At 33.2% G+C, this 14,232-nt stretch overlaps 1 protein-coding gene across 1 annotated transcript; it reads right to left on the reverse strand.

The window, feature by feature from the left end:
* Positions 1 to 1,638: 1,638 nt before the first annotated feature.
* On the reverse strand, positions 1,639 to 11,564 carry LOC114308969 (patatin-like protein 2). The gene is made up of 7 exons (XM_028254653.2): positions 11,145 to 11,564; positions 10,830 to 11,011; positions 8,279 to 8,465; positions 7,929 to 8,090; positions 6,433 to 6,735; positions 4,409 to 4,584; positions 1,639 to 1,939 (listed from the first exon to the last, which is right to left on the reverse strand). Exons 1-7 carry the CDS (start codon positions 11,280 to 11,282, stop codon positions 1,867 to 1,869), a joined length of 1,221 nt encoding a protein of 406 aa, XP_028110454.2. The 5' UTR covers positions 11,283 to 11,564; the 3' UTR covers positions 1,639 to 1,866.
* Between the last annotated feature and the right edge of the window lie 2,668 nt (positions 11,565 to 14,232).

Below are 14,232 nucleotides of genomic sequence, written 5' to 3' on the forward strand. Positions count from 1 at the left end.
GGAACATAATTTGGTGAGAACAACCTAAACACTCAACTCTCTCTCTAGATCTGAGTGTGTGCTAACTTGACCGTCGGAGAGATTTTTCGGCCACACACCTCCGGGTAGCTCACCGCCGTTGTGTTCGTAGGTCGATCAAACGGATAAGGAGTTTGGTGGAAAGAAGTACAGGCTCTGCGGAATATTTGTTTCCCGTACATTAACCATTTCCAGGTTTGAAGGAAGGGGTCATGCTAACAATTGTTGTTATGAAATAATTAATAATATTTTATTATATTTAATGAGTTTTAGAGTTTTTAAATATTAAATAATTATTATTATTATTATTATTATGCATGATAATGTAAAGTATTATTAATTACAAAGTAGTTATATTAAAATTCAAGTCAGTGAAACATGTAATAATAAATACATTCAATTTAATGAGTGGTTAAAATAAAAATTATCAAGACGAATTAAAACAACATTAAATGCATTTTATTAGTGCTCAAGAGACACTTGTTAGCATTACCCATGTATCTAATCTCAATTTTCTTTTTTATATCTCATGTAATGATCCCGAAAGCCGATTATGCACTCTCAAATTTTTTTGAAATCCCACTTTGTATGAGTCACAAATAAGTTGAAAAACACCATTTACACGTTTCCAAATCAATGTGTTCTCTCCCAAAGGCAGCAACAACGCATGTACTTGTACATATTCCCAAGCAATCTAGTCACTGCCAGTGCCACATTACCATTTCCAGGGGCGGAGGGAGGGCACTAGGGGTCCCTCCAAAATTTTCCTAAATGTTACTAATTTATGTATATATATATATATACACACTATGAGAGTGTTTGGGAAGAAAAAAAATAACTTAATTTAGATTAAAATTCACAAAAAGACAAAATAGGCTAAAATAGCTAATAAGACAAAATATCACATCAAACCCATAATCATTTCACTTTTTATCTCACAAACATCACATCCAACCATAAAAAAATATAATCATCTTTCCAAACACAAAAATTTTAGCCTACTAGAATAGTCAAAGACTAAAATAGCCTACTAAAATAGGAACTTCCCAAACGAAGCCTATATATAGGGTTGGTTTCGGGTTAGCTTTTTCTTTTTTTTTTTTTTTTTTTGGGCATGATTTTTTTTTTTTATTATATTTTGTTAGTAGTTAAAAAAACTAATGTATATAAGAAATTGTTTAAAAAGTTATTAATTTTAAGTAAAAAATTAGATAAATTACAAATACACCCCTTGAGATTTGATTAAAGTACGAATCGCCCCTGTGGTTTTGAAAATTATATTCCATCCCCTGAGATTTCTAATTTGATAACAAATCGCCCTTTTATTAATAAATCATCAAGTCAATTAATAGTTTTTAATGATATTATAAATATGTTTCAATGAATAATTTAGGCAATTTTATTATTGTATAGGAGAGCAATTATGAATTTTATTTTTTTAGTTAATTCTGTTAAATAAAAAATGCTAACAGTGAGATATTTATAATTTTCTAAACCACAAGGGGTAATTTGTACTTTAAACAAATCTCAGGAGATGTATTTATAATTTACCCTAAAAAATTAATATAATATTTGATTTTTTTAACTGATGACAAATTTGATTTGGCACTTCCAAAAAAATAAAATAAAAATCTCACTTTGTATAAGCATTGTCCTTCAAATGTCTTATATAATGGCCTTTTACATGAGTTTGATATTGGCTATTCTCATAATGAGTTCTTATTATTCTCAACGAACATCAACTTTGAATCTAAAGACAGACCACAACACAAACACAAATACACAAATTACTTGTCTCAAAAAAATAAAAGTAAATAAATAAATAACCAAAACCACAAACTCTCTAAGTTACTTAGATTCTTTCATGTCAATGTATTTTGACTCCCGGAATTTCTTCTCATCTGAAAGCAACTTCGCGAACCTGTAATTATCAAAATAATTATCAGTTTGACTTTGCACAGGGTGTGAAAACTTACAACCCAGCATTTTTTTTTTTTTTTTGGATCAATAAAGAAAAATTTCATTAACAGCATGAAATTAAAAGTATAGAAAGATGACTAGCTACTTAGCTTATGCTATGTTTGGTTTTGATTAAATTATTTTCTTTTCTTTTTTGGCTATTTAAGTCTAACAAAAAAATTTGTTTATTTTCAGCTAAAGGAGATGAATTTTGTTTAAAAAGTTAATTTTTTTTCACAGTTGTTAGCTAAAAAAATCTTAGCCAAACAAGACTTAAAAAATAAAAAATCAATGGCACTAAAAAAATAATTTTCAAACAATGACTAATGCATATAGGTCATTTTATTTGCACATCTAATTTTGGTGCACAATATTTATACCGTTCAAATACCAAATTGTGAATAAAATATAAAGCTGTTTGGTAACGCTTACGTTTTCAGTTTTCTATTTATATTTACAAAAATTTAAATAAAAACTTGTTTGGTAAAATTTTTGATTTATAAATCAGTGGTCTCAATTTATAAATTTGGCCAAAAAATGAAAACACAAAAAATGTGTTTCCATTTTGAGTTTTCAGTTTTTTTTTTTTTACCATCCAACACTAACCACCACCTGCCACCATTTTCCACCACCACCACCCACCACCTGCCACCACCATCCACCCACTCGCCACCACCATCCACCCCTCGCCGCCACCGCCGCCGCCACCACTACGCCCACCTGCCATCTACCCGCCACCACCCACCACCCGCCACCCGCCATTACCATCTACCGCCCGCCACCTACTTGCCACCACCACTCACCACCCACCTGCCACTACCATCCACCACCAGCCACCTGCCACCCACCCGCCACCACCACCCACCACCCACCTGCCACCACCACCCACCACCACCCAATCGCTACCACCTACCACCCGTCACCGTCACCGTCACCCACTACCACCACCACCTACCCGCCACCACCTACCACCAGCCACCCACCCGCCACCACCACCACCCACTCGCTACCACCTACCACCCGCCACCGTCACCCATCATCACCACCCACCACCCACCCGTCACCACCCACCACCACCCGCCATCCGCCACCACCACCCGCCGCCACCACCACCACCACCCACTCGCTACCAGCCACCGCCAGCCACCCGCCACCGTCACCCACCCACCCACCCACAACCACCACCACTCGCCACCTGACCGCCACCACCCGCTATCCGCCACCCACTTACCACCACCACCCGCCACCACCACCATCCACCACCACCACCCACTCGCTATCACCCACCACCCGCCACCGTCATCCACCCACCTACCCACCCACCCACATCCACCCGCGACCACCTACTACCACTAGCTACCCACCATCCACCGTCACCACTTTCCATCACTGTCTTCCGCCGCCACTTGCCACCACTTGTCATTTCTCACTCTTTTTTATATTTTTAAACCATTTTGTCAATTACCAAGCGCGTTTGTAGTTTATGTTTTTCTAAAAATAAATAAAAAATAAACAAAAACCAGTTTATAAAATTTTTGTAAATATAAACTGAAAATGTAAACGTTACCAAACATACCAATGTTTTAATTTCAAGATTTTTATTCGGATATCAACTATTGAACATAATTTTTGTTCAAACAATAGACTTTTGTTTTGGAAAGTTGATATTGGAACATTTATATTTTATTTTGAAATTGATATCCAAATAATACAAATGATATGTATTGTGATAAGTAAGGAACCAGAATTTTACTTCGGAGGAACCAAGGTATGAATAATTTTTTTCTTTTTTATATCAATAGTTATGTATTGTTATCTTTCAATTCAAGAATGGGAAATAACTAAGATATGATACTAAAATAATACATAAAAAATATTTTGTATTTAGTCTTAACGCGATCAAAAGTGAAGTCATATATATTCAACTTAAACAAATAAATAAAAGAGAAATCATAAGTTAATTGATTTTTTTTGTATATGCCAACTCAATTATTTATTAAACTAAAAGTCACTGCGTTTTTTGTAGGTTCAAATTTCGAAAGTTTTCAATGGATCTCATATGAATCTCATTAATATTTTATCATCATCATGAGTATGCTTCATCAAGTTATAAACAAAATGTGATAAAAGAAATATAAGTAATGTATTATTGCTGTTAAATTATGATTGTACTAAATAATTTAAAAAAATTAGAGGTATGTTTTTTTTGGTGTTCCAATTCTTTTGTACATAGAAACTTGTTTATTACGAAATATGAAGTTTCCAATATTCATAAATTAGGCAAGGAAGGGCCATTTGTAATAACGAGAAAGATTTGGGCAACATAGCCTATCATCATAGTAGCATTGTTTGTTTTGGACAGGAGCGCCATGGACCCTCTAAATAGTTCTGTCCTTGGTAATAAGTATGGTATAGAAGGAAATATACATACCTTTTAATGGCTTCCTCATTAGTGCCACCATTTTGGAGTGGTTCAGAGTCACCGGTGTCTATATTGACTTGTGAAACTGGTTTTTTTAACAAAGTTTCACCAACTTGTACGAGATTTTTCATGTTTTCTTTTGTAGATACATCAACGGATGACACCGTCCCACTTAACGAATCATCCTAAATTCATATACAACAACACAAATATATCAAGTCATGCCATGTAATCTTGACAAACTGCATATAAGATGACTGGCTTAATTATTTAATTTTTATGCCTCATTATCAGGACACTTTAGTGTGAAATTTCAGCTAAAAGAGATTGGCATGCATGTTAACAAAAAAATACGTAGAGAGGGGTGTGTATCAAAAATTTTCTTATAAATAATTATAGTTTGCAAATTCTTTCATAAATTCTCTCTCCGTGGGTTGTTATTTTTTAGAAGTCTAGAATGTTTTAATTTGAAAAGTTTAACGATCACACACACCTGTATTATTACCCTTCGAATATTTATTTATGTTTACATGAAATCAAAAAAAAAAAATTAAATGGTATTTTTGGAATTTTGAAGAGATAGTTGAGAATCAATCACATCACAAGAGTTTGGTTTTTTTTTTTTTTTTTTTAACGAAAATCAATTATTAGTTGTTAGATTAGCACTTCAATGGAATTAAAACTCAAACGCATACATCTTGCAAGAAAATCTTATCCTCACATTTTACTTCTAAAAATGGAACTCAAGACCTCCCTTTAAAAGAGACTTGGTAGTCAAAGAGCTAACCAACTAAGTTAGAGCGGCTTGGTTCATCACAAAAGTTTGGTTTGGTGGTAATTTTAACCAATATTTAAGTGCATGATGATAAAAAAATAAAAAAATAAAAATAAAAATGGAAGAATTTGAGCTTGGAGGTGACACTGACAAACACAATTTGCTTCTGTTTGGGAAGTGGGTTAGCTTTTTGGCTTTTTTACTTAACTTGATTTGTGAAGGACTTTTTAACTTTTTTGACTTTTTTTGTGAGAAAAGAGTGTAATGATTATGGGTTGGATGTGATGTTTTGTTTGTTATGACTAAAATAATTTATTTTGTCTTTTGTCTCTATCTAATAAGCTAGATTATTTGTTTAATTTCTTTTGGCATTCTTGGTCGAGAGGAAGCTCTTGTTCACAAGTTTTTCTCTCTTTCTTCGCTAATTTTAATAAGCAAACCAAGGTGTCATTTTTGCGTCCTATCAACCAAATCGTCACAAAGATTTAAAAATTAATTTTTCAAGAGTTTACGTGTGTTAATTATATATATATTTTTAAAATAAAGTCGTCATGACTAAGGATTAGTACTGTTTTGATAATTATTTGTCTAGTGTTTTTTTTACTTTTTTAATTTTTTAGAAAAAAATTATTGCTAAAAAAGTTTGTTATTGGAAAGAATCATATGGGTTTGAAATATTTTTGGTTTTAATGATTTTTAAAAAAAAATTATTTTACTTTCCAGATCATTCTAGATTAAAAATATCTGACAAAATAATTTTTTAATTTAAAAAATATGACATTTTTAACACTTATCTGAAAAGGTGGGTCTTGTTAAAACAATGGCTTTTTTTTTTTTTTTTTTTTTTTTTTTGTCACCTAAATCAACACTAGCCAAAGTATTTTTGCTTTAAAAAAAAAAACTCTTGTTTCTTCAACCGTTACTGACAAAAACATAATTTTGATTACCAAATTTGAATACCATCTAATATGCCACGATTCACCATTAATTCCATAAAGACTTGATTTATGAATTTGAGTAGGGATTCAAAAAATAAAAAGAAAAAAATGTGTGAATTCATTCATAATTCACTTATTTTTTCACTTTTTATTTTCAAATCTCGATCTAAATTTATGAATTAAACACAACACAAGTATTATAGCATAAACCTTGACTCAAGCATATGCTCATGAATATTGTTCATAAAAATTCAGAGTAACATTTTTCTTTATCATAAAAGCAAAAGCGTAGACAAAACATTTTATGGCTTGAAGCTTACTTGGATACGAAGGTAGTTATTTTCAGAATGAAGAGCTTGAAAGACCACAGAGAGGTGGACATCAACCATATCTGCACTTGCCTGGTTGAACACATCAACTAGTGGAGTAGAACCATTGTTAGACAACCAGCCCAGAACCCCCCATTTAGCCGCCATTTTAGCATTGTATTTGTGGTCTGTCTTCTCCGAGCCTGTCCCTATTGAGATTACCAGAAAACGGCCATAATCCATAGGCTTGATTGGAAAGAAATCTGTGTTTTGCTTGAAAACTTGTTTGGTCACTTCACTAATGGCAACCAAAGCCTGCAAATATTATGACACAATACATGCAGAACCAACAGGTTCCCATTAGTTTTGGATACTTTCATACTAAGTGTGGGGACATAATTTTTGAATGACAACACGTGGCCGAAGTGACACCGAAATGTCAGCCAAGGTGTTACGTGTCTTGGTCATGATGCCGAGATAATCTCGGCTAGGGCGAGGTTATCTGCAAAAATATCGGAATTTGGCATAAGCGGATAAGGGACAAGAGTCCTAGAATGGGAGAAGACTTCAGTTTGGGTAAAGATAAGACTCTTAGAGAGTTTATCCTAATCCTACTGGAAGTCCAAGATTAGCAGTAATCCTAAGTCTATTTAAGTTAGGCTTCTATTGGGACTAGGTTTGTGTTGGCTATAAAATAGAGGCACACTCATAGGTCTAAGGTATGCTTTTTATGTTCTGAATAGTGAGCTAAGCACTTTTGTTATCTTTGAGAGATAACTGACTTGATCGTCGGAGTGTCCCGGGTGGACGAACTACCACCGGAATCTCTTCTTTATGTTGCAGGTTGTTCGGAATTAACTTATTTTGCCGGTATTCTCCAGCTGAATACTTAGTTCGCAGTGTGGTCGAAAATTAACACACACACTAAGGATGGTTTGACAAATGTTTTTGAAATTAATTTTTTTAAAAGAACAAGGTTGTTGCTAAAACAATTGATGTGGCAAATGTTTTCAAAAAAAAAAAAAAAATTTGTTTGAAAAGTTTGGCTTAGGTTGGAATTTTTATTTTTTGTTTTTAGTGAATCATTTTTGAATTATTCTTACTTTTTAAATCTTTTTAAACTAGAAAGACCTGAAAAGGAAAAAATAATGATAATAATAATAATAATAATAAAGACTAAAAATATTTGAAAAAATATTTTTTTAATTATCACTTGTGAAATAGGATGGATCTTGTTAAAATTTTTGTTTTGTTATATTTTTTTTTTCCCTCAAAATCAAACAATTTTTTTTTTTAGCTTTAATTGTAAAAACAGATCTATCTATTTAAAGCCAAAACTAAACAGAGCCTAAACATCCTTAATTATTATTATTATTTTTTAAATATTATTTACACTCCAAAGAAAATGTCTCAATTTCATTAATGGAATGGAAACACATCCATTTTTTTCATAAGATTGTAATAGGTTATCAAAATTCAAAAATCATGATATATAAAGCACCTCATACCGGGTTATTGGCAGCTACACCACCATCAATAAGGTTAAATTCTTTCTCATTGCCTTGTTCGTCTTGATTTTTAAAATAATAGGCAGGAAAATAAGTAGGTGCTGCGGAGGTGCTAATGCATATATCTGATAGTAGGGCATCAATTATCGGTTTGCTTGTCACCTGCATAAGGAAATAATAATATTGTTAGGGTTGGTCATTGACAAATTCAATTGTCAAAATGGGTTAAGGAATTTTTGTTTTTTAATTTCAATACATTTTTAATTGTTGAACCATGTAAAAATTTATAATTCAAATCATTACAAGAGTATTGGGACATAAAACAAAAACATTTAAAAATAGAAACTGACCTGATATGAGCTAAAGATAGTAGGCTGGAGATTCTGGATGTCAAAAGTAGGAATGACAACACTTGTTAGGGTGTTGTGCAACCTTGTGTCTCCTAATATATCCTTTATCAGTTTGTGGAGATACTTCCCATTATACTTAGGTCCTATCATGGCTTTAAATATATTCACCATCCAAGCAAAAGGCCCTCTGTGTTTTTCCAAGATCCAGGAATGAAAAAAAAACAAAAAAAAAACATATATAAGTATTAGTTTAAGCTACACGAGATGAACTATACAGAAAAGGTGTGTTTGATTAGACGGGCTAGATAAGGAGGGATTAAAATTCATCGGATTTGAATGTGTATACCGTGTTTGTTTTCTCATGGAATTAGATGTAGGACTAGTTTTAGTAAATCTAATGTTTGGTTAGACGGACTGGATAGGATAAATAAGCAAAAGACTTTTTTACCACTTTTTCAATTGTTTACTAAATAATAGCAATATTAAACATATTTTTAATATTTTAATTATTTTTAGCTAGATTAAATATAAACAAATTTAATTTTTTACACAATTAAATAAATTTATTTTTTTTAAATAAATAAAATATCAATAAAAATATATGTTATTTTTTTTAATTAAAATTTTAAATAAATTTATTTTAAAAAATAATAATAATGAAATTTTGAAGTTAAATAAAACATCTATTAAAATTTAAATAATGAAATTAAATAAAATATAAACAAAATTTTAAAATAAAACATCAATAAAAAATTATTTCAAAAAATTAAATAAATAAAACATCAATAAAAAGTTGAATAAAATTATTTTATTTTTAAATTGAGACATTTAAATTTTATTAAATTTTACTAAATATAAGACATGATTAAATAGTAGATGGTCAAAATAGTATTTCACCACCTAATTCGAACAGTAAATAGTCCCATGAAAATAATTTTACCCTCTCCCTAGGATGCAATAGTCCCTCATACGAGGGATATGAAGTTTGACCAGATTCCATGTCTAACAGACTAAAAAAAAACAAACACTGAATTAGATACTTCCAATAAATTACAATTCGCACAATAAATAATCTCCTTCTTATTCCTCCAATCAAACACACCCAAAATGTAAGCCATTTTTTAGTTTCACTCAACTCAAACCGACAGTGCATCTAAACCAAGGTCCCTGCCATGAGTGGGTCCATGTTGTCCTATAAACATTTTCATGGTTTTAGTCATTTAACTTGTTATTCATGTAAAAAAATAATTTTAAATCATATTCATGATTAGAATATATTTATCTTAAAATAAATTGATAATGTATTTTAAAAATCATATTTGTCATTTATTTATTTTAAAACAAATGTGTTATAATTATATATCCATCAATGAATTATAAAATTGATTTTTTACCTTACTGATCTGCTCAACAAATCTTTCAACATAAAAGGTTTAGATCATGAAAATGCACACAGAACAGGTCCCACTTAGAGTCACAGCATGGATCCCATTTCAAACAATACCTTGAAAATGAAATGTGTGAATTAAATTTTTTCTATTTATTGCCTTGGCTACGCTAAATTTGAATTTATATCATAATTTTATTTTTTGAATACTTTTTGGGGAAATTGCTATGCAAGGTAAGATATCAAAATCAATTACATAAACATGGGGGTGCAATTCTTTCTGTGCAAAAAATTCATAAAAAGTGTTGCACCCGCACCCCCTTTTAATTAGGGACAATTACCAATCAGTGGTAATTTTTAAAAATTATTACACATTAATTAAAAAAAAAGTAAATTACACTAACATCTCTTTAGACTTGGTCCAATTATATCTCATCCCCTAATGTTTTGAAAATTACATTCTTACCCTTGTGGTTAATAATTTCATTTCACAATCCCCTTCTTATATAACAACTACTAATAGAAAAAATTATATTGAAAAAAAAAAAGTAAAAGAAAGGAAAGAAAAAAAATGAAAAAGTAAAGCAAAGTAAGAAAAGAGAGAGTGTATGAATTTAATATTTTCATTCCGTCTAAATAATTACAATGACAACATCAGAGGATGATGTGTATTAAACCCAAGTCTTAGGGGTGTAAGTGTAATTTATCCTAAAAAAATTATGATTTTTATTGTTAATATTTATTATTTTTTTGTAATTAATTTCCCTAACAACCACTTTCAAGTTACTTTCCCTTTTAATTAATTATTTTTGGCATACTTTTCAAGATACGTAACTTTTCAGATTAATTTACAAAAAGCATGACACTTCCAGTTGTTTCCAATAAAGAAACAAATGCTTTACTCATACTAAAAATCCATGTTTGCTCAAATAGTGGTGAAACTTAGAAATAATTATTAAAGTTGTACAAAATCTATATGTATGAATATACAGTCGGTATCATGATATTGAATATAAACCCATCAAGTATCTTCTCTTTCTTTTTTTGCCCTTTTTTGTATAACCGTAGAAAGGGAATAGGGAAAGCACAAATGGTAAGAGATTGTCTCATCCACCGGACCATCAAGCCTCTACATATCTAAGTTTCATGTTATTTATTTCTTACCTTGTTTGGGGGAAAATTTTTGGACAGTTCTCAAGATAAAAGGGCACTATATCTTTTGCAGCATATAAAGGTCGTTTATCATTGTTTGGTGCAGTTAACATGGCAGTTATTAGACCACCAGTACTTGTTCCCGCAATTACATCAAAGTAATCCGCAAGCCTTGCATCCATGCCATCTAGTTCCTAATTATCACAAAGTACAAATTTCAAAATTAAAACAACCAAATTAGAAAATTATCACAGAGTGTCAATTTCAAAATTAAAACAACCAAATTACAAACTCATTTATGTATGACCTTGAAAATATTGACACTACCTGAAGTTGTGATTCTAGGTTTGCGAGAATAACTCCGGGGATTATGCCTCTAATTCCTCCTCCGTCAATGCTAAGAACCGTAATGAGTTTGCCATAAGTGGGCGGACGAATTTGACAGTGCGATGTTGCTTTTTCCATTGTGGTTTATTTTAATTGGAAAAATTCAAAACAAGAATATGATGAGTGAAGCTTGAGAGGTTGATGACTTGGAATGCCAATGGAGAGAACTAATGTTTCAAGAAGACCGCGTTAAATTTATAATCAAGTTGATCCACAGAAGTAAAACATGTTTTTTTTATGGGTACATGTTAGGAAAATCAATCGATTTGATTGGTAAATGTCTTTATCTAATTATTATAATTATTGGGCAGCAGACGTAAAAGAATTTGATTTGAGTAGGTGGAATGGTGGCTTGGATTTGAGTCTTTCTCGGAATAATAGTTTGGTCTATAATAAGATAATAACTGTTACAATATGTAAGAGAGAAAATAAAAATCTTATATTAAATGTTGTAACAATGTATATATAACAATTTTTTATATAAAATGAGAGAAACTTAAGTATAGTAATGAATATAATATGGTATATATGATAGACAGAATATATATATTTACTATATTTAACATTCTCTCAAACTCAAGTAGAGATATCAACTTGAATTTGAAAAAAGAAACTTAAACATGAAATAAAACTTAAAATAAAATAAAACAGATAGATCCAAGACAAATAGACTGCAAAGTCCAGATAGGAGCATATGGGCACTTGAGATAGATCAGAGGCTGGAGCTCAGTGGCGAAGCCAGAAAGTTAAATTAAAGAGGTACTTAGGTACTGTTTGGTAACACTTACGTTTTCAGTTTTCTGTTTATATTTACGAAAATTTTAAAAACTCAAATAAAAACTTGTTTGGTAAAATTTTTGATTTATAAATCAGTGGTCTCAGTTTATAAATTTAGCCAAAAAATGAAAACACAAAAAATGTGTTTCCATTTTGAGTTTTCAGTTTTTTTTTTTTTACCACCCAACACTAACCACCACCTGCCACCATTTTCCACCACCGTCTTCCGCCACCACCACCCACCACCACCTGCCACCACCACCCACCCGCCACCACCACTCACTCGCCACCACCACCCACCCCTCGCTACCACCACCCACTTACCATCCACCCACCACCTGCCACTACCATCCACCGCCCGCCACCACCACCCGCCACCTATCTGCCACCACCATCCACCACCTATCTGGCACCATCATCCGCCACCTGCTTCCACCAGCCACCCATCACCACCAGCCACCTGCCACTCACTCGCCACTATTACCTAACACCACCACCACCACCATCACCCACCACCTACCCGCCACCCACCACCACCACCACGCACCACCCACTCGCTACCACCCACTCGCTACCACTTACCACCCGCCACCGTCACCCACCCACCCACCCACCACCACCACCACCCGCCACCTATCCGGCAACACCACCCACCACCCGCCACCCACCTACCACCACCACCCACCACCCGCCACCACCACCACCATAACCACCCACTCGCTACCACCCACCACCACAACCACCCACTCGCTACCACCCACCACCCGTCACCATCATCCATCTACCCACCATCACCACTCGCTACCACCAACCACCACCCGCCATCCGCCACCTACTCGCTACCACCCACTACCCGCCACTGTCACCCACCTACCCACCACCACCACCCGCCACCTACCTGCCACCACCACCGGCCATCCGCCACCCACCTGCCACCACCACCCACCGCCACCACCACCCACTCGCTACCACCCACCACCCGCCACCGTCACCCACCCACCCATCACCACCACTAACCCGCCACCACCCACCACCACCAGTTACCCACCACCCACCGTCACCACTTTCCACCACCGTCTTTCGCCGCCACTTGCCACCACTTGCCACTACTTGCCATATCTCACTTTTTTTTATATTTTTAAATTTTTTTAAACATTTTGTCAATTACCAAACACGTTTGTAGTTTATATTTTTCTAAAAATAAACAAAAAATAAACAAAAACCAGTTTATAAAATTTTTGTAAATATAAACTGAAAACGTAAACGTTACCAAACACACCTTTAGTAATTACAATATCAAAAAGTTTTACAAAAATATTTCACACAAGTTTTTACGATTAATTTCGAGAAACATCATAAAAATAATGTTATTTGTAACTGGTATATCATGGATAATACAAAAAAAAATATGGATATAAGACTTAAAATAAATTATATAATGATAATTTTTTTTTATATAAAATTTGATTAAAAATTCAATATAATAGTAATACCACGTCATCATTGATATGCGATATCACCAAGTAATAGTACATAAACACATAGAGAGTGAATCTTACATGTCAAATGTAACTAACAATCCAATAAATTCCATATCTTTGTAGTGAGATTACTTATACTTGCATGTCAATAATAATGACATCATCGTTACATTCAAAAAATTTCATAAATAATATGATTCATAGTAGTCGCTTCATTTTCAATTAAAATAACCATTATTGTTCTCATAATTTTTAAAATGTCATTAACATTTCACTCTAATAATATTTTTTTATTTAAAATATTTTTTTTTATGTTTGCAAAATTTTAAAAAAAAATCTCAAAATCCAAGGGGGCCACGTGACCCTCTTGGGCTTTCACTCCCTCCTCCACTATCGGAGATCTCGGGAGACAATTTATGGTTGGTTCGGACCGTTATAGGAACAGGGCTGAAGCTAACAGAGCTAATGCAAGGAAACAGTTTATGGTCATGTTGAACCATTGTAGAAGAAGAATGGGTGTTAAACCAGCAAATATGGCACAAACATAACTTACGACGTGGTGTTGAATGATGATGGCAACAGATAAACAAGTGCGCCAAGGGGCAGCTTGGAAAAGAACCATGTGCACCAAGAGGCAGATTGAAAAAAACAAAAAATGCCCCAAGAGGCGGCTTAGGTAGTGCGCCAAGGAAGAAATCTTAGGTAGTGCACCAAGAGGACGGCTTGGGTGGTTTGCATGGTGTATAACCATGCACACTATAATATAGGTA

This window comes from Camellia sinensis, chromosome 1 (assembly GCF_055761805.1).
Source record: "Camellia sinensis isolate YWXY chromosome 1, ASM5576180v1, whole genome shotgun sequence".
Classification (NCBI taxonomy): Eukaryota; Viridiplantae; Streptophyta; class Magnoliopsida; order Ericales; family Theaceae; genus Camellia; species Camellia sinensis.

What these genes read in the sequence shown, in the direction of transcription:
- LOC114308969 (XM_028254653.2), bottom strand. Translation starts at nt 11,282, where the DNA reads ATGGAAAAAGCAACATCGCACTGTCAAATTCGTCCGCCCACTTATGGC. An exon ending in ACCTAGAATCACAACTTCAG is followed by an intron (nt 11,012 to 11,144) that starts GTAGTGTCAATA and finishes TGTGATAATTAG; the next exon opens with GAACTAGATGGCATGGATGC. An exon ending in AAAATTTTCCCCCAAACAAG is followed by an intron (nt 8,466 to 10,829) that starts GTAAGAAATAAA and finishes GGAAAAACACAG; the next exon opens with AGGGCCTTTTGCTTGGATGG.